The 21,589-nt window shown below is 42.1% G+C and overlaps 1 protein-coding gene across 1 annotated transcript in view; it reads right to left on the reverse strand.

Moving 5' to 3' along the window:
- LOC311136255 (uncharacterized protein) overlaps positions 1 to 21,589 on the reverse strand; it is a 93,944-nt gene that overhangs the window by 51,852 nt on the left and 20,503 nt on the right. The window contains exon 3 of the mRNA XM_084170386.1: positions 18,544 to 19,127. Coding sequence (XP_084026512.1) covers positions 18,544 to 19,127 — 584 coding nt within the window. The remainder of the gene's footprint in view (positions 1 to 18,543; positions 19,128 to 21,589) is intronic.

A 21,589-nucleotide genomic window follows, 5' to 3' on the forward strand; every position in this document is an offset into this window, starting at 1 on the left:
GAGTTTCAAGTTTAATAATAATAATTATTATTATATTATTAAAAAGTTTGGTGAAGATAATTTTCACCATAAAAATGCACCTTTATAATAAAAGCATTACATGCATAATTACATTTGCGGTCACTTTTGATAATGGTGTTTTCCGCTAATGGAACAATTGCGCTTATAGCCTACTACCATGTGCACATTGCTGCGCTTATAATGGGAAGAAATAGCGTAATAGTTTATCAACATTTTAAGCTAAATGTTCTGATCTGTTGCGTCAGCCATATTGCATAAAACATTTTTTGGATGCTAGTGGTTGTGTTAATTTGGGATCTATCGCATCCCACAACTGTCCCAGACTATGTTTGGAATATGTATTTATTGCTCAGAATAGAATAGGTCAACTTTTGTACTATGGAGGATAGTAGATTGACATAGTGCTTTTGCTGTTCGTTAGGCCTACTCATCTTGTTGGCTGATGAAAAGTAAATGTGGACAGTTCTTCCAATATCTTCAATATGCACCTCGGAATTGGATAAGGACGCGCGCAGTTGCGTCCCCGATGTGTCGGTCTTAACTTGTAGCCTGTGAGAAAGACCCGATCACATGACAGAGAGCCATGTGAGTGAGAGACGCTTTGGATTGCTCAGCACACTCAGGGAGAAGGGCACAACGCAACACTCCGGGCCACAAAAGGCATGGATTTTTTTAGGGTGCATTATGGCCACAAAGGGGATGCCGCCATGAAATTCGGGGCATTATCAAGGGCTTGTCAAATTGTGAATGAGAGACTATTGGAGTGTGCAAAAAAACAAAGCAGAGCTCATGCCTTTTAAGCAACTTTTTTCAAATCATCATTAGAGTCTCATCATGCAGCCTTCCAATGTTTTACAAATCAAAACATATAGGCCAACGTTTGTAGAACAACTGAAGCTACATGAATAACTCTAAATTAAGCATATAGGAGTACCTATTTCTTTGTTTACCGCTCAACACAGAATAGCCGCGTGTGCACACTCCCTCAAATCGTTTGGAGAAAATATTTCTATTTTATTCAGCTTTGTTCAATTATAGTCTTCATATTATAAAATAATATAAAATAATGCCACGGAATTATAAGCAAATCTTGTCTGCTAAATGAACTATTGTAGCCCACAGCCATTTGGCATAGCCACATCAGGACCTAACATAAGGACAACTCTGTTCTTCTGAAATAGACTACATTTTCTTCATATCATGCTTCTTTAGACCTGTCTAAAATAAATAATGTATAGGCTATATTACATGGATGTATTATACTTTTTTAAATGGCTTGTAGGCTATGTGTGGAAGCCAGGAGATGCTAAATGTGTTTATGTTAATTCACGGTCAATTATCGTGAGACCGACAGTTATTTGCTTGACAATCACCGGCTGACGACATTTCGTGACCGCCACAGCCCTATCTGAGATGAACTATATAATCAATGTCAATCTAAATAAAGCTGGTAGCTTTTTCAAGGGGGAAAAGGACACAAAACAGCAGGCTGGTATTAGGTTTAAGAGTTCAACTTATTGGATGAGTCAGCCTGAATCATGAGGTGATGAGGTAATTTTGGTTGATTTGAGCCATGTTTTCATGGCTCAAATTATGAGGTTTACGGCCCCAAAGATCTTGTCACAATAAAGCACTTCAGTGGGTCCTTCTACAGAATGAAAAGAAGAAACCCCATTGCAACAAGTTAGAATAAACATATTATTATTTATAGATACTTATTGATAGATATTTCCTTGTAGCTCTACTCTTCACAATCAGTTCTTCTCCAGCTCAAAAAAGCCTTTGGTATAACAACATCTGATTGGATTCTCAAGAGGACTATAAATACAGTACATTGATGAGTAGCTGATTGTTTGTCTGTAGCGTTGTCTTGATGGCTGTCAAGTTTTCAGACTCCAAGGCCCCAGGGGCATCAGTGTAACGTGACAGCTCCCCACAGGATTCCGTGTACAAACTGTGGCTTTGACACATAATAGACAGGAGCACTGATAGATTACTCTTATAGGTGCTTGATTAAGCCACAAAATATGAGTCACAGTGTGTATGATGATGTGTGTGGCATGGGAGGAGTGGATACTTTAGGCCAAAAATATGACACTGTCTTTATTTGACCAACACTATATTTAATGTAAAATTCTATCATGTACGTTTACATTTCCTTTTAGAAAATGACAGTTGTAACACTTGTTAAAGGGTGTGAACCACTCAAGCTACTTGACTGCAACAACATGTTTTCCAATGACTGTGCGACTTCATATTGAAAGGATTCTGTGGTCTGTACAAAGCACTAATCAGTATCGAGAAGGGAAGCCAGGCTGGCTCATTCCTGCAACTGAGCCATGCTCACACTTCCTGCTCCCCAGCCAAATGTCTGAAACCATTCCAACCAGTGATGCTCTTCCTGCCCTGCCAGTATCTCGGACGCACAGGGACGAATCATTACAAACATTTCCCCTCTACATGCTGTGCTGTGTGAATCAGTCTGACGACAGTGTGTGTGTGTGAGCACGTAAGCACGCTCTAGTGTCAAAGGATCAAGATTCCGGTGTTTCCATGCAAAGTCTCCCCACCCTGACTTAGCACCAGTAACTGACTGGCTGCCAGGACAGCTTAGCTAGAGCCAGACGCCCCCACCCACCCACTCACACAATAACCAGGCACCCTTGCCTACACTGGACAATTATCCTGCTCTCTCTAGCTTCCTGAACACACACACAGCCTACATAATACCATGGCTCAATGACAGAACCGCCGGAACCACAAGAAACCATTGTCAAAGAATGTAGCCCTGTAAGATTTGTGCTCTACAATAAGCTACTAAATAAGCTAATAGTTAATCTCCTACGGTAACAAGACTTTCAAAGTCATGCTCAACTTTCAGAAGTCAGCTGCACTTGTGTTTTCAGTCTTGAGGCGAGGTGACACAAAACATTCATATTCAATCAAAAGTCAGCATCCATAACATGTATAGCATAGGGTAGTTGCCAGAATGAGTATGAAACATTGCAATGAAATGTTTCCCCCTCAGTTTCAGTGGTTTTCAGCTCACAAATATGGCTTACTTTATAGGAATGTTGGAATGACATACAATAGCAGCTAGATAAAGTTAACATGCATTCATGGCACAAGTATACATGGGTGTCCTTCATGGTGTGTCGTGTCTGTGGATTCAATGGTGTATGGACTGTGGTGTGAATGTCTGGAATGCTGTCTGCGGACTCGATGTTGCATGTCCTTTGGTGTGTGCGCGCACGTGTGTGTGTGTGTGTGTATGCTGTGGGTTCTCTGGTCTGCTGTGGTCTGTCTTTAGTTATCGGCCGATGGCTTATCTCAAACAGCACCACCCCCTCTGAGAAAAACAACGTCTCTTCCTCTCTCTCCCTCCCACTCGCTCCCTTTCATCTCTCATTCTATTTCTAGCTCATGGTCATTGCGTTTGTGCGATGAGGAGAATCCACTGGTGTTTGATAACTATTGGCCCAGACAGTGCTTTCCAATCCCCTATTTAATCAAATGGCGTTATTTGAGTAATTTCCTTGTTGCAATCAGATGTTTCCCTCTGCAAACCTTGCTGTTACATTTCCCTTCCTACATCCCTGCAGGACAAAATTCTACATCCTCCATTTCATTTATTTTCATTTCATTTGGTTCCCCAGCGTCAGCCCCTGCCGTCTGAGTGGCTACTCCATTCTCCTGTAGTTAATTGCTGTGCTATGAATAGAATTGTTGTTTGGCCTACTTCTTCACCCAGTGAGTGAAAAGCAGTTTCACCTTCAATGACAATTCTGCCGGTCTATCTCGTCCCTCTCGCTCACAGTTACATTTGAGTCATTTAGCAGACGCTCTTATCCAGACAGACTTACAGGTAGTGAGTGCATACATTTTCACACCTCTTTCTTTTTCTCTTCCTCCTTCCTGACCCTTATTCGGGGATGCAGGGACGGTCTGTCTAATAATTGTTTTGTGTGTGCAGCAAACTGAGTAGCATTTTTGAGTTACTTGTACAACTTTGAGCTGGGATGTCTGTCCTACAAATATTTTAGGTCAGAGACTGTATAAAATGTTTGCAATGCGCTCGATAGCATTTAGTTAGCATTTTCTATGGGATTTTACATGTACTTGTTATTATTGCTAACCTTTGGATTAAAAAGGCTCAGTAGGGTTTGAAAATGGCGTCCCTTGTGTTCAATGCCAGTATTACCAAATATCCTGGTATGGCACAAGCTCGGTATGAAGGTATGACAATCTGGACACCGCCCAAACCTAATGCTATATGCAAAACGTAGCTCAAGAGAAAGTGCAAGTGTCCCCTCTCATCATTATTGCTGCTTCAAGTTCAGTAGCCTACCTCTCCTCTCCTAGTTGGGCGTGCAAGAATATGTGTGTGTATGGTATCAATTAAATAGAGTAGGCTATTGGCCAGGGTTCCCCAACTGGGGGTCCACGGGTGGTTTTATTTGGCCCCTCAAGTTTTCTGAGCAAAAATAAATAAAATAGGTTTTTAATTTTTATTGTTGGACATACAGTACCAGTCAAAAGTTTGGACACACCTACTCATTCAAGGGTTTTTCTTTATTTTTACTATTTTCTACATTGTAGAATAATAGTGAAGACATCAAAACTATGAGACAACACATATGGAATCATGTAGTAACCAAAAAAGTGTTAAACAAATCAAAATATATTTTATATTTGAGATTCTTCAAAGTAGCCACTGTTTGCCTTGATGACAGCTTTGCACACTCTTGGCATTCTCTCAACCAGTTTCATGAGGTAGTCACCTGGAATGCATTTCAATTAACAGGTGTGCCTTCTTAAAAGTTAATTTGTGGAATTAATGCATTTGAGCCAATCAGTTGTGTTGTGACAAGGTAGGGATGGTATACAGAAGATAGCCCTATTTGGTAAAAGACCAAGGCCATATTATGTCAAGAACAGCTCAAATAAGCAAAGAGAAAATGACAGTCAATCATTACTTTAAGACATGAAGGTCAGTCAATACGGAACATTTCAAGAACTTTGAAAGTTTCTTCAAGTGCAGTCGCAAAAACCATCAAGCGCTATGATGAAACTGGCTCTCATGAGGACCGCCACAGGAAAGGAAGACCCAGAGATACCTCTGCTGCAGAGGATAAGTTCATTAGAGCTACCAGCCTCAGAAATTGCAGCCCAAATAAATGCTTCACAGAGCTCAAGTAACGGACACATCTCAACATCAACTGTTCAGAGGAGACCGCGTGAATCAGGCCTTCACGGTCAAACTGCTGCAAAGAAACCACTACTAAAGGACACCAATAAGAAGAAGAGACTTGCTTGGGCCAATAAACATGAGCAATGGACATTAGACAAGTGGAAATCTGTCCTTTGGTCTGATGAGTCCAAATTTGAAATGCTTGGTTCCAACTGCCAAGTCTTTGTGAGACGCAGAGTAGGTGAACGGATGATCTCCGCATGTGTGGTTCCCACCGTAAAGCATGGAGGAGGTGTGATGGTGTGGGGATGCTTTGCTGGTGACACTGTCTGTGATTTATTTAGAATTCAAGGCACACTTAACCAGCATGACTACCACAGCATTCTGCAGCGATACGCCATCCCATCTGGTTTGCGCTTAGTGGGACTATGTGGTCCTCTGTAGCTCAGCTGGTAGAGCACGGCGCTTGTACGCCAAGGTAGTGGGTTCGATCCCCGGGACCACCTATACACATAAATGTATGCACGCATGACTGTAAGTCGCTTTGGATAAAAGCGTCTGCTAAATGGCAAATTATTATTATATTACTATCCTTTGTTTTTCTACAGGACAATGACCCAACACACCTCCAGGCTGTGTAAGGGCTATTTGACCAAGAAGGAGAGTGATGGAGTGCTGCATCAGATGACCTGGCCTCCACAATCACCCAACGTCAACCCAATTGAGATTGTTTGGGATGAGTTGGACAGCAGAGTGAAGGAAAAGCTTTCCAGGTGAAGCTGGTTGAGAGAATGCCAAGAGTGTGCAAAGCTGTCATCAAGGCTACTTTGAAGAATCTAAAATCTAAAATATATTTTGATTTGTTAAACACTCTTTTGGTTACTACATGATTCCATATGTGTTATTTCATAGTTTTGATGTCTTCACTATTATTCTACAATGTAGAAAATAGTAAAAATAAAGAAAAATCCTTGAATGAGTAGGTGTGTCCAAACTTTTGACTGGTACTGTAAAAAACTATAAAAACACCAGGAAATCAGCTCCAAGTGATTTTAATTTGGGAAATCTGTTCCTAAGTATTTCCAAGCATATTAAAGAGACACGTGATCATATACAAATGTAAGCAAGGTTTGACATTTTTACATTTTAGTAAAATATTTTATCTGTTTGGGCTTCTTGCAGTCAATTATTTGTAAATATGTTTCGGCCCCCCGACCATCCGCTCAAGGAAGAAAATCGGCCCGCAGCTGAATGTAGTTGATGATCCCTGCTCTAGGCTATACATGGGCGGAGAAGTACGGGGCAGTTATCTTTCCAAGGAAATTACATTCCTAGATATGATTAGGCTATAGTTTACTACATTGCCTTGAAATAAATATTGATCTCCCATATTTGCCTCTGTCTGAAAATCGTCCTGCTCCTAAAAGTTAGACTATATGCAAAACGTAGCTCAAGAGAAAGTACAAGTGTCTTCTCTCGCTCCAACTCTGCTCTCTTCAAACTAAGTCTAGCCTATTGGCTGATATAGCCCAGTAATACCGAGAGCCTAATATAAAAATGGGCCACGTGAGAATCTCTGGTAACATATTTAACATATTTCTTAGGTTATTTTTGCGCATTTTGATATTGCCTATAGGGCGCAAAATTGCTGGGACCATGGCTGCCAAGTGAGCTACGTCACATACACCTAAAATAACATTTGCGGGACTGCGGTCAGGTTCGGGACATGTTCTTGCAGGAGCGGGTGGGAGACACGGACAAAAAGCCAGCGGGAGCGGGTGGGCAGTATGAAGAAATCAGTCCCGTGCAGACCTCCTCATCGGTTTATCAGCTGCACATGCAGAAACTAGAGCTGATGGGGTAACTTACGAAGATAGTGGGAATGTATTTATTGACATCAACAGAGTTGCAACTGATATTAAGAAAATAAACGGATAATTTGTTGATAGTGAGCATCTACAGATCATCTAGGGAGTATCCAAATGAAGTGGGTCTCACTCAGGCAGCCAAATGTCCTGACTCCACAGCTTGTTTGTTAGTTTGCATTTCAAATGTCTGTTTTCTCCTCATGACTCTCGCATTCCTCTGTGATTTTCCCTCATTCTCCCCCAGCACACTACTTCTCTTCTTCACTCCACTTCCCACACTCCCTCTCTTCTGCAGAGGTCATGGTGTCTTTCGGCTTATTCCTTCCTGTCAGAGTCTGACTATTGCTTTCCTCTCTTGTTCCATAACAGGGGGCAGAACCGAACAGAACTGCCTGTGGACCGCAGGGCCTCTGTTTCTCACTGTCTCCCATTACACACCATCTGCGGAGTATACACTATCTCAGACCATCCATCTGCCTTGCTGTCCATCCATATTGAAATCAACAGGCTAATGCATTTCAATGGGCACCTAATGCCTGGATTTGTTCAATATGTGATAAGCCGTCACTTTCACACATACTGTAAACTGCAGTGGTTGGCGGTATAGTTTTGCATACCTAATATCGTTTGATAATGAGATTAGGGGCCATGTGTGGGTGTGGGTGTGTGTGTGTGTCAGGACTTCCGTTAGAAAATGTGGAAATGGACAATGTGACCAGGAAGATTTAAATTTTCCCGGCCATTTAAGAACTATACCGGACCCATATGCATTGGGTGCATAACCCATTAGGGCGTCCACCCACAGTGCTCAGAATGACAGAAATCACATTTAGATTATGGTAATTCATCTTCACAGAACATGCACCTCCTGTAATGAAGCAGCCAATAAAATGTCATTTTAAAACATGTGAGTGGTATATGACAGATGAAAATATCCTTAGAAACTTAGGAAGAGGATGAATCTAAAGATGCAACAACTAGGATGGGTTGCTAATCAAATCAAATGTTATTTGTCACATGCGCCGAATACAACCTTCCCGTGAAATGCTTACTTACAAGCCCTTAACCAACAATGCAGTTTTAAGAAAATAGAGTTAAGAAAATATTTACTAAATAAACTAAAGTAAAAAATTATATATATGAAAAAAAGTTACAATAAAATAACAATAATGAGGCTATATACAGGGAGTACCAGTACAGAGTCAATGTGCGAGGGTACAGGTTAGTCGAGGTAATTTGTACATATAGGTAGGGGTAAAGTGACTATGCATAGATAATAAACAGCGAGTTGAGGCTGTCAGTGAAAAGCATCTAAAATATGTGTGAAGATAATGTGTCGAGTATAATTTAAAATGTTGAGACAAGAAAAAGGGGAGGGGTGGGTGGCGAAAATCGCCTAATGGCGCATCTCTCTCCAAAATGCATGCGCTCAGCTTTCTCCCACCAATTCTTGCGCATTCATTGTTTCATTGTGTGAATTGTTTGCCCTTTGATTGATTCTTTGTATCAATTCCCCATTACATATGTCACCAGTAGTAAATGTACCGTTAATCCCTGTCATTTGGTTACATTAATTTCTGTTAATGAATTGTATTACTAATTAGGCCAACAGTCATTTACCGTTCTCATTCTGAGTGGAAACGTTGTTTGGAGAGTTCACAACCTGCTACACTTGTGAGAAACAAGTTTTGGTTTATTTCATAACCATCATTTACGAGTTGTCATAAAAATATAAATACAAAATGCAAGCAAGAAATAAAAGCAAGGTCATAAAAAACAAACACATTCATCAGTAAAAAGGTCCTCAATCAGCTTTCTGAATTGCCCTAGAGCAGGGTTCAACAACTAGATTTAGCCGCGGGCCATTTTTTCTTGAGCGGATGGTCGGGCTGGAACATAATTACAATTAATTTGTAGACTGCAAATTGGGGGGCCAAATAAAAACAACCTGCGGGCCAAATTCGGCCGCCAGTTGGGGAACCCTGCCCTAGAGGCACCAGAACATCAAATTTAAGAACATTTCGAAGATTCCTGCACCTTATGGGTGGAACAAAACTAAAAGCTGATTTACCTAAATCAGTAGAGACAAAAGGAATTTCCATAGTTAGCCATCCCTGAAACCGGGTGTGGTAACTCATATGTCTAAAGTTTAGTAATGATGTTTGGTACGGTGGGACTTTTTGTAAAAGGGCTGTATTAATGAAAACATACCAATGTATCAACCTAAGTGACATCAAAGAGGGCCAACCAATTTTCTGGTAGAGAATGCAGTGATTAGTACAAAAATTGTTGCCCATAATAAAGCGCAGATGATAAACTACATCTAACGGCTTTAATGAAGTGGCAGTTGCGTTCATATAGATGATGTTGCCATAGTCTAGGACCGATAGGAACATCAACTGAATAATCTGCTTTCTACTATTTAGCGAGAAGCAGGACCTATTTCTATAGAAGAATCCCATTTTATTTCTCAGCTTCATAACTAATATGGACACCATCCAAAGTACATATGCTTACAGTGGGGGAAAAAAGTATTTAGTCAGCCACCAATTGTGCAAGTTCTCCCACTTAAAAAGATGAGAGGCCTGTAATTTTCATCATAGGTACACGTCAACTATGACAGACAAATTGAGGAAAAAAAATCCAGAAAATCACATTGTAGGATTTTTAATGAATTTATTTGCAAAAGATGGTGGAAAATAAGTATTTGGTCACCTATAAACAAGCAAGATTTCTGGCTCTCACAGACCTGTAACTTCTTCTTTAAGAGGCTCCTCTGTCCTCCACTCTTTACCTGTATTAATGGCACCTGTTTGAACTTGTTATCAGTATAAAAGACACCTGTCCACAACCTCAAACAGTCACACTCCAAACTCCACTATGGCCAAGACCAAAGAGCTGTGAAAGGACACCAGAAACAAAATTGTAGACCTGCACCAGGCTGGGAAGACTGAATCTGCAATAGGTAAGCAGCTTGGTTTGAATAAATCAACTGTGGGAGCAATTATTAGGAAATGGAAGACATACAAGACCACTGATAATCTCCCTCGATCTGGGGCGCCATGCAAGATCTCACCCCGTGGGGTCAAAATGATCACAAGAACGGTGAGCAAAAATCCCAGAACCACACGGGGGGACCTAGTGAATGACCTGCAGAGAGCTGGGACCAAAGTAACAAAGCCTACCATCAGTAACACACTACGCCGCCAGGGACTCAAATCATGCAGTGCCAGACGTGTCCCCCTGCTTAAGCCAGTACATATCCAGGCCCGTCTGAAGTTTGCTAGAGTGCATTTGAATGATCCAGAAGAGGATTGGGAGAATGTCATATGGTCAGATGAAACCAAAATATAACTTTTTGGTAAAAACTCAACTCTTCGTGTTTGGAGGACAAAGAATGCTGAGTTACATCCAAAGAACACCATACCTACTGTGAAGCATGGGGGTGGAAACATCATGCTTTGGGGCTGTTTTTCTGCAAAGGGACCAGGACGACTGATCCGTGTAAAGGAAAGAATGAATGGGGCCATGTATCATGAGATTTTGAGTGAAAACCTCCTTCCATCAGCAAGGGCATTGAAGATGAAACGTGGCTGGGTCTTTCAGCATGACAATGATCCCAAACACACCGCCCGGGCAACGAAGGAGTGGCTTCGTAATAAGCATTTCAAGGTCCTGGAGTGGCCTAGCCAGTCTCCACATCTCAACCCCATAGAAAATCTTTGGAGGGAGTTGAAAGTCCGTGTTGCCCAGCGACAGCCCCAAAACATCACTGCTCTAGAGGAGATCTGCATGGAGGAATGGGCCAAAATACCAGCAACAGTGTGTGAAAACCTTGTGACCACTTACAGAAAATGTTTGACCTGTGTCATTGCCAACAAAGGGTATATAACAAAGTATTGAGAAACTTTTGTTATTGACCAAATACTTATTTTCCACCATAATTTGCAAATAAATTAATTAAAAATCCTACAATGTGATTTTCTGGATTTTTTTTCCTCATTTTGTCTGTCATAGTTGACATGTACCTATGATGAAAATTACAGGCCTCTCTCATCTTTTTAAGTGGTAGAACTTGCACAATTGGTGGCTGACTAAATACTTTTTTTCCCCACTGTAAATCATTAGACTTATTTTTATGCGCTCTAGAGAAGAACATATACTTTGTTTTACCTGCATTCAGTACTAATTTCAGATCAATAAAGTATTTCTGTAATACAATGAAGGCAGACTGTAGTTCAGATAGAGTCTGGTTAACCGTGGAGGCAATAGCATACACAACAGTATCATTGGCATACAAGTGCAGGTTACAATTTTTTTTTTACATTGTTAATGTAAACAGTAAAAAGTACAGGACCCAAAATCAACCCCTGCGGGACACCTTTCGTAATATCCAGGAAACCTGATTTAACACCATCAGTAGATATAAATTGAATTCTATCTGTCAAGTAATTTTTAAACCAGTTACATGCAGCCTGGTCTAGGCCAATTGAGGAAAGCCTCTGAATTAGCAGTGAGTGATCAACAATACCGAAAGCCCTTGACAGGTCAATGAAGAGGGCAGCACAATGTTACCTTTTATCTATACGGTTAACCACATCATTTATAACTAGAGATGCAGCAGAGATAGTGCTATGACCTGGTCTAAAACCTGACTGATGTACATTTAGAATACATTTCAATGATAAGAAAATGTATCAAAGATTCTAATATTTTAGCTAGGCAAGAAAGTTTAGAAATATGCCGATAATTATTTAGGTCACAAGGGTCACCTTTGTGAAGAGGGAGTACATGGGTCACCTTCCAAACCTTGGGGCTAGTACCAGATATAATCGTCAGTGTTAAAAACATGGGTTAATGATTCAGCAATCAGGGGGGCAGAGAGCTGCAGCAAAACTGGATCAAGCATATCAGCTCCAGTGGATTTTTATTTACATCAATCTTAAGCAAGGCATCTAGCACGTCACAGATAGTAATTTGTTGAAATGAAAACAAAGATTCACTAGAAGTTGACTGTTAAATGTTTCATTGTCTTTTGTTTGCTCCATGTAAGCAATGAGCATGGGTCTGGTTTATGTTGAGGGAGTGTGCGCGCCTGAGCACGCATTGAAGTAGCCTACCTGGCCTGCTGCGCACAAAAGTAGGAAAGTGGCCATTTGGGGATGTTTAATTTCTGATTGTCTTAACTCACCATGTCCACCACTAATAAGCTGAGCTTCTCAGTCATTTTTCTTCACCTCACACAGTAAGTAAACAAAGTTAGTTTTTTAACATCCATTGTGAATGATAGCCTAATAGTTCCTCACAGTAGGCCTATTTGAAAAATCTTTCCAACAATCCCCCCCCCCCGACAATCACCAAGCCTTGGTGTGAAAGAGCAAAATATAATCATCTGATGATCCCATATATCCAGTGGAAACATCATAAAATACCTTTCCCCTTGCGCAAAAACAGCTCTCTGTTCTGAGCTCACTGGTGTGGTAAACTCTGAGGGCTTGGAATAGGCTAGTTGATAAAATCTTCCAAGTTCGCTAGAGACAGCTTCGGGCGGATCCAGTTGGTTGATTTTATACAATGTTGCACTTCACTAGCGATAGCTCAAGTCATGACAGATAGACAGGGAGGCAGACCGGCTGAGTAGAGAGATGAATGTGATTGAATTTTCATCAGTATATTTTCTAGTGTTTTTATTTGTAGGCTTTATGTAATTTTACTTAGTTGACAATTAATTAATATTAATTAATATGCCATTTAGCAGACGCTTTTATCCAAAGTGACTTACAGTCATGCGTGCATACATTTTTGTGTATGGGTGGTCCCGGGGATCGAACCCACTACCTTGGCGTTACAAGCGCCGTGCTCTACCAGCTGAGCTACAGAGGACCACAATGGAAGTTATAGGCTAACGGCTGCATTGGCCATCTCTGAGTTCCATGCGCTCATTTAGGCTATTTAGCCGCCAATTATCACAGTGTAGCAATGTGTCCATATGGCAGAGGCTGCTGCTCTCTCAGTTGAATTTAAATGTTTATATTTGTATCATTTTAATAAAGATATTTTATAATTAACCACCTGACAATGATACATTTTTTGGGGGGGCCAAAAGCCGGCAATTACCAGCTAATGGAAACCCTGGTGTGTGTGTGTGTGTGTGTGGTGCATAGTCATGGTCACCTCTCAGTGCTGATACACACGTCCACATCAGTGTAATCTGAGCTGATGGGCAGAGGGTAGAGATGCACCACAGGGCCATGACTGGTCCAGGGACAACTCTGTCTGTCCACCTTTGTGCCAACCTAAATAACCACATGCTAAAACCCCTAACAGGCCCTGAAAACAGCATTTAAGGGGAACATTTCAAGTCCAACATAATCTGTAAAGTTACTCCAAACTCCACCTCAGAGAAACCGAACATCACTACCTCAACACTCCCCAGCTCTTGCTGCGGTCCGGTATATTTGGAGATATGGGAGGCATCACTCCTGGCTGATATTGGCACGGACAGGGTGTTAAAACAGCCAAGAGGCCACAGACAGGGACTAGGGAGAGAGAGGGTGCTAGACACCCCAGCCCCACACTGCCACAGCTGTTCATCTAAGACCCAGCTACCAATGTGAGCAAAACACACACATGTACACGTACACACATGCACACACACACACAAACCATAAAAAAAGGTGGGGACTGTGAGGGGACACACACACAAAACACAGACTCACCAACACACATTATTTTTGTTGTTATATTGTTTGTATATCGTTGTATTTTACATTTGTGTGACTGTCCTTGTCTATTAGTGTATCAGTGTTTTATTACTTATGACGTCTTTTGTGGACCCCAGGAAGAGTAGCTGCTGCTTCTGCAAAAGCTAATGAGGAACCAAATAAATAAATAAAATAAACTGCTTCTTTCGGTCAGTGACCAACAGTATTCAGGTTTGAGAGGAGTCTCCAGGAAGACTTAGGAAGAATAGGTGGTTCCTTCTGAGTACTAGCTTGATTTGTGTTCAATGGTGTAGTGACAGCTCATTGTCTACTGCTAGCACGAATCTATAAAGTACTACTTGCCTGTTGTATATGCATTAGCCTCTCTTATCTTTACTGCTCCCATCAGCTACTGTACCCGTGAAGCACATCCAACTGATAAATGCTGACCTTGGTAACCTATCCCTCTGAATGAGATGTGTCCATTGTTTAGACAACGCAGTATGGATGACCGGTTAGCTACACAAATCAATGGTTTTCTCCATGGGGGGCACCTGAGGTAACTGAGGAGGATTAGAGCTAAACAAAAGGCTCCTTCCACTTTTAACTGGCTGTGGGTTTGCATAAAGGTGCCTGCTGATCTGTTAGCATTATCCTGATATGATCTCAGAGCCCAGCTCCTCTCCTTCGAGTGTAGCAGCAACCACGGGAACGCCCTAAATTTCCCAACTTCTTCATAGGCACAGATCTAGGATCAGGTTACCATCCCCCCAAATACTAACTTTAACCATTAGGGAGGAAATGCAAAACTGATTGTAGATCAGCATCTAGCGGGACTTTGCCCTACTTCTGGTTTGGTAGCCACATGAAAGGCAGCACTGTTAAACAGTATGGGTGCCACAACACAGGCCTGTTGTATCCCAAACATTCTGAGATGCCTCGAGGGCTCATTCATCCCACCATGTGATGGTGTAAGGTTCCATAAACGGGATGGTGCCCGTCCGCACGCCCCTGCTACACGGTGCCCATCACTGGTGCCAAGGTGTGCCAACACCTATGCCAAAAGGGCCAACTCAGACCTCTGGAATACAGTGCATTCGAAAAGTATTCAGACCCCTTTACTTTTTCCACATTTAGTTTTACATTACAGCTTTATTCTAAAATTGATTACATTGTTTATTTCCCTCATCAATCTACACACAATACCTCAATGACAAAGCAAAAACAGGTTGTTTTTTTGTTGCAAATTTATAAAAAAAAAAAAAAAACAGATACCTTAAATACATAAGTATTCAGACCCTTTGCTATGAGACTCAAAATTTAGCTCAGGTGCATCCTGTTTCCATTGATCATCCTTGAGATGTTTCTACAACTTCATTGGAGTCCACCTGTGGTAAATTCAATTGATTGGACATGATTTGGAAATATCACATTTACATACACTACCGGTCAAAAGTTTTAGAACACCTACTCACTCAAGGGTTTTTCTTAATTTTTTTACTATTTTCTACATTGTAGAATATTAGTGAAGACATCAAAACTATGAAATAACACATATGGAATCATGTAGTAACCAAAGAAAAGTGTTAAACAAATCAAAATATATTTTATATTTGAGATTCTTCAAATAGCCACCCTTTGCCTTGATGACAGCTTTGCACACGCTTGGCATTCTCTCAACCAGCTTAATTAGGTAGTCACCTGGAATGCATTTCAATTAAAAGGTGTGCCTTCTTAAAAGTTAATTTGTGGAATTTATTTCCTTCTTAATGATTTGAGCCAATCAGTTGTGTTGTGACAAGGTAGGGGAGGTATACAGAAGATAGCCCTATTTGGTAAAAGACCAAGTCCATATTATGGCAAGAACAGCTCAAATAAGCAAAGAGAAACGACAGTCCATCATTACTTTAAGACATGAAGGTCAGTCAATCCTGAAAATTTGAATGTTTCTTCAAGTGCAGTCGCAAAAACCACCAAGCGCTATGATGAAACTGGCTCTCATGATGACCGCCACAGGAATGGAAGACCCAGAGTTATCTCTGCTGCAGAGGATAAGTTCATTAGAGTTACCAGCCTTAGAAATTGCAACCCAAATAAATGCTTCACAAGAGTCCAAGTAACAGACATCTCAACATCAACTGTTCAGAGGAGACTGTATGACTCAGGCCTTCATGGTCAAATTGCTGCAAAGAAACCGCTACTAAAGGACACCAATAAGAAGAGGAGACCTGCTTGGGCCAAGAAACACGAGCAATGGACATTAGACCGGTGGAAAGTTGTCCTTTGGTCTGGAGTCCAAATTGGAGATTTTTGGTTCCAACTGCCGTGTCTTTGTGAGACGCGGTGTGGGTGAACGGATGATCTCTGCATGTGTATTTCCTACCGTAAAGCATGGAGGAGGTGTTATGGTGTGGGGGTGCTTTGCTGGTTACACTGTCTATGATTTATTTAGAATTCAAGGCAAACTTAACCAGCATGGCTACCACAGCATTCTGGTTTGGGCTTAGTGGAACTATCATTTGTTTTTCAACAGGACAATGACCCAACACACCTCCAGGCTGTGTAAGGGCTATTTGACTAAGAAGGAGAGGGATGGAGTGCTGCATCAGATGACCTGGCCTCCACAATCCCCCGACCTCAACCAAATTGAGACGTTTGGGATGAGTCGGACCGCAGAGTGAAGGAAAAGCAGCTAACAAGTGCTCAGCATATGTGGGAACTCTTTCAAGACTGTTGCTAAAGCATTCCAGGTGATGCTGGCAGAGAAAATGCCAAGAGTGTGCAAAGCTGTCATCAAAGTAATGGGTGGCTATTTGAAGAAACTCAAATATAAAATATATTTTGATTTGGTTACTACATGATTCCATATGTGTTATTTCATAGTTTTGATGCCTTCACTATTATTCTACAATGTAGAAAATAGTAAAAAAAAGAAAAGAAAAACCCTTGAATGTGTAGGTGTTCTAAAACCTTTGACCGGTAGTGTAAGTATCCAGACACTTTACTCAGTACTTTGTTGAAGCACCTTTGACAGCGATTACAGCCTTGAGTCTTCTTGGGTATGATGCTACAAGCTTGGCACACCTGTATTTGGGGAGTTTCTCCCATTCTTCTCTGCAGATCCTCTCAAGCTCTGTCAGGTTGGATGGGGAGTGTCGCAGCACAGCTATCTTCAGGTCTCTCCAGAGATGTTCGATCGGGTTCAAGTCCGGGCTCTGGCTGGGCCACTCAAGGACATTCAGAGACTTATCCCGAAGCCACTCCGGTGTTGTCTTGGCTGTGTGCTTAGGGTTGTTGTCCTGTTGGAAGGTGAACCTTCGCCCCAGTCTGAGGTCCTGAGCGCTCTGGAGCAGGTTTTCATCAAGGATCTCTCTGTACTTTGCTTAGTTAATCTTTCCCTCGATCCTGACTAGTCTCCCAGCCAGGTTTCCTCCAGACATGACGCTTGGCATTCAGGCCAAAGAGTTAAATCTTGGTTTCATCAGACCAGAGAATCTTGTTTATCATGGTCTGAGAGTCCTTCAGGTGCCTATTGGCAAACTTCAAGCGGGCTGTCATGTGCCTTTTACTGAGGCGTGGCTTCCGTCTGGCCACTCTACCATAAAGGCCTGATTGGTGGAGTGCTGCAGAGATGGTTGTCCTTCTAGAAGGTTCTCCCATCTCCACAGAGGAACTCTGGAGCTCTGTCAGAGTGACCATCGGGCTCTTGATCACCTCCCTGACCAAGTCCCTTCTCCCCCGATTGCTCTGTTTGGCCAGGTGTCCAGCTCTAGGAAGAGTCTTGGTGGTTCCAAACTTCTTCCATTTAAGAATGATGGAGGCCACAAGGGTTCTTGGAGACCTTCAATGCTGTAGAAATGTTTGGTACCCTTCCCCAGATCTGTGCCTTGACACAATCCTGTTGTTTCGGAGCTCTACTGACAATTCCTTCGACCTCATGGCTTGGCTTTTTGCTCTGATTTGCACTGTCAACTGTGGGACCTTATATAGACCGGTGTGTGCCTTTCCAAATCATGTCCAATCAATTGTATTTACAACAGGTGTACTCCAATCAGGTTGTAGAAACATCTCAAGGATGATCCATGGAAACAGGATGCACCTGAGCTCAAGTTCGAGTCTAGCGAAGGGTCTAAATACTTATGTAAATAAGGTATTTTATTTTGTATTATTATTAGCAAAAGATTCTAAAAACCTGTTTTTGGTTTGTCATTATGGGATATTGTGTGTAGATTGATGAGGAAAAAAATGCATTTAATCAATTTTAGAACAGGGCTGTAACCAAAATGTGGAAAAAAATAAAGGAGTCTGAATACTTTCCGAATGCACTGTACATTCCAGGCCTGGCACCACTAGTGCTAATTACTAGCAGGTCCGCTAAGGCTGCCATTGAAGTTTATCCCTCTTTAAGCTCAGGCTACAATGGTAGGTTTGTCCAGGGTCTTTACACTTCCTGGCTGTTGTTGTTGTTATTGTCCCAATTCTGCTTTAAACCGTTCAATCTACTCGTATTACTACATTGGATCTTAGGGAACTCAAAGTGCCGCTCCGGAAACAACACAGGAAAGGGCGAGAAACTGAGGCTTGGGATTAACAAAAATATGGCTAGTTTGTTGTTCACATATATTGACAATTACATAGATAAACATCTAAGGGAGTTGTAAGTTATTACCGTCTTTCACCCATTACCGCACTCATGAATGTACGCACACACACATGCACGCATGCAGACACACACACGTGAAGGAAGTAGAGTACTCACAGTTCCTCCAGAATCTCTAGGTCTGTGTGTGTTTGACTCCGTGTGGACGTCGCTACACCGTGTAGATCAGACTCTCCCTCTCTCCTGTTCTCTGTCTCTGTGTGCCGAGTGTCCTTGTTTCCCGTCAGCCTCCCGGCAGAGTCACAGTGGTCCTGGTCCCCCACTGCACCACATGTCATTCCTGAGAGGTCTGGCTCAATAGACACCACTACTAATGCTGTCTCCTCCTCCTCTTGTCCTTCTCCTCCCTCCTCTGCCTGCTGCTGTTCCTCCTGATGCTGGGCTCCTCTGGCTGGTTCAGCCTTGAAGTGGAACAAACTCCCCAGTCTCCTGAAGAAGGCATCTAAAGGGGGAGGAGGCGTGGGAGAGCCAGGCCCCAGGGGGCTCACCAGAGAGCAAGTCACTGAGTCCACTAAGGGGGGCGGGACGAGGGGCTGGTCCTCGGAGGACCCCCCAGCATCGTCCGATATGCTGCTGCTGCCCTCTCCTCCTTTCTCCTTTCTCTCGCTCTCTTCGTCCTCCAATGCCTCTCCCAGCACTCCTTCCTCTCTTCCGTTTGCCTCTTCTTCCGTGCCTTGGAATGCCTGGAACCACAAGAGAATGACACGGAAAGAGAGCGGGGTGTGTGAGAGCAATTCAGATTAACTTTCTCAGCAGCAGGCTTGCCACTGACACAGCAGTGCACAGCAGCACCCTGGCAAAAGGGGACGAGAGTGTGAAATTCCGGTAAACTCTCTTTCTCCCTCTTCTCTTTCTCGTTCCACCGGCTGTGCCCTCTATGGCAAAAGCAGCTAAGAGGCAGCAGCAGCTCTCGAATGCAAATGTGTCTATGAAGCACACAAGGTGCTCCCTTCCCCCATAGCCCTGCCCACAATGCGGTTAACTCTCTCAGCACCGCAGCAGCCAGCCAGGGTTGTAAAGGAGATCGAGCCAGCGTTTACAGCATGCTGAACATACACACGTCCCCGCACCTAGCCATGTGAACCGATGGGTCATACAGAGGGAAAAGAGCGCCACATGCATTTGGGCAATTCCACGGAAACAGAGTGACGCTGAGACTCACATTTTGCCAAGCAAAAACCATTGATTGCAAAGTTTAACAAACCATACACCTATATGCACAAGTCTACTTTTAACAATTGCCACTGACGAGGAACAGTGCAGATGCAAAGTTTAGTAACAGAATGACAGTAAAAGCTCCTTACGTTTTTCTACGTGACCTTTTTCCATAAACTCTTAAATTACTCCTAATTAAGATTCAAAGATGTCTGCAGAAAGAATGGGCTGTCAGCTATGATATGAGACCTGGAGTTTGAAAAAAAATCTATTTTGGTTATTGAACTACAGTGGATCAACACCCAACAGAATGAAGGTAACAGGATGACTTCATGGGTCCTTGATCTGTACTATACAGAAATGCGTAATACGAATGTCATTCACTTCATGGTGATGTATCCTGAATAGGTACACAAAGGTAGAACATTTTTATATCCTCCTCCTTTGCATGTTTGGGTATTATACTACACACTGGTTATTATTCTAATGAGCTCAAACAAGACCAAATTTGGCAATCAAATCTTCCCATCCCTGCTCAATTTGGCGCTCCTCTCGAACAGCTACAACGGTATACACATTCACAGTCTACTCTTGAGCTGGGCTCGGGATGGAACTACTGTTTAATAACTTGTGGTCGGATGTGTGTGGGTGGGGCGTGTGCGTGTATGCATCCCACAGTTGTTGCTATGGGGCAATGATGTTAGGGACCGTATAGGATGGAATCACAAGCTGTAATATAAAATAAATAATATCTGCTTGCCTAAATGACGATTTTTTACAGCCGGTCCTTGTTAAAGGTTACAATCCTTCGTATGAAGTGCCTACATTATTAGGCATATTGTTTGTCAATTGTGGGAATTCATTCATGTATGCGGATAACAATAACAATTATATATAGTACAACCGAGGTGAAAGGGTTATAAATGCTTATGGCTGCTAACCTGGTTTGGTACTGTATACTGTATGGCTCTTTGGGCTCTTTACCCATCATGGTAATTGGAGAATTGAGTATAGCTAGCTATAAAGCCAATGGTTTGGCTAATAATAGGAAAATAAGAGCATTTTTACATGGCTCAAGGAGAAGGATTACCATATTTATTGTTTACAGGAAACTCATTCAACATATCTTGACAAAATGGCCTAGGGAAAAGAGTGGGTTGTTAAAATCTATTTCTGTCATGGGCTAAGGAATTAAAAAGGTTTTATGATCCTATTAAAAAACAATGTAGATCTTGAGGTGCAAACCGTTAAAATAGATCCAGAAGGAAGATTGCATTGAATATGTTACTTGATGATAAACATACAGTGGGGGGAAAAAGTATTTAGTCAGCCACCAATTGTGCAAGTTCTCCCACTTAAAAAGATGAGAGAGGCCTGTAATTTTCATCATAGGTACAAGTCAACTATGACAGACAAATTGAGAAAAAAAATCAAGAAAATCACATTGTAGGATTTTTAATGAATTTATTTGCAAATTATGGTGGAAAATAAGTATTTGGTCACCTACAAACAAGCAAGATTTCTGGCTCTCACAGACCTGTAACTTCTTCTTTAAGAGGCTGCTCTGTCCTCCACTCGTTACCTGTATTAATGGCACCTGTTTGAACTTGTTATCAGTATAAAAGACACCTGTCCACAACCTCAAACAGTCACACTCCAAACTCCACTATGGCCAAGACCAAAGAGCTGTCAAAGGACACCAGAAACAAAATTGTAGACCTGCACCTAGCTGGGAAGACTGAATCTGCAATAGGTAAGCAGCTTGGTTTGAAGAAATCAACTGTGGGAGCAATTATTAGGAAATGGAAGACATACAAGACCACTGATAATCTCCCTCGATCTGGGGCTCCACGCAAGATCTCACCCCGTGGGGTCAAAATGATCACAAGAACGGTGGGCAAAAATCCCAGAACCACACGGGGGGACCTAGTGAATGACCTGCAGAGAGCTGGGACCAAAGTAACAAAGCCTACCATCAGTAACACACTAC

This window comes from Coregonus lavaretus (genome assembly GCF_964263955.1).
Source record: "Coregonus lavaretus genome assembly, chromosome: 10".
Classification (NCBI taxonomy): Eukaryota; Metazoa; Chordata; class Actinopteri; order Salmoniformes; family Salmonidae; genus Coregonus; species Coregonus lavaretus.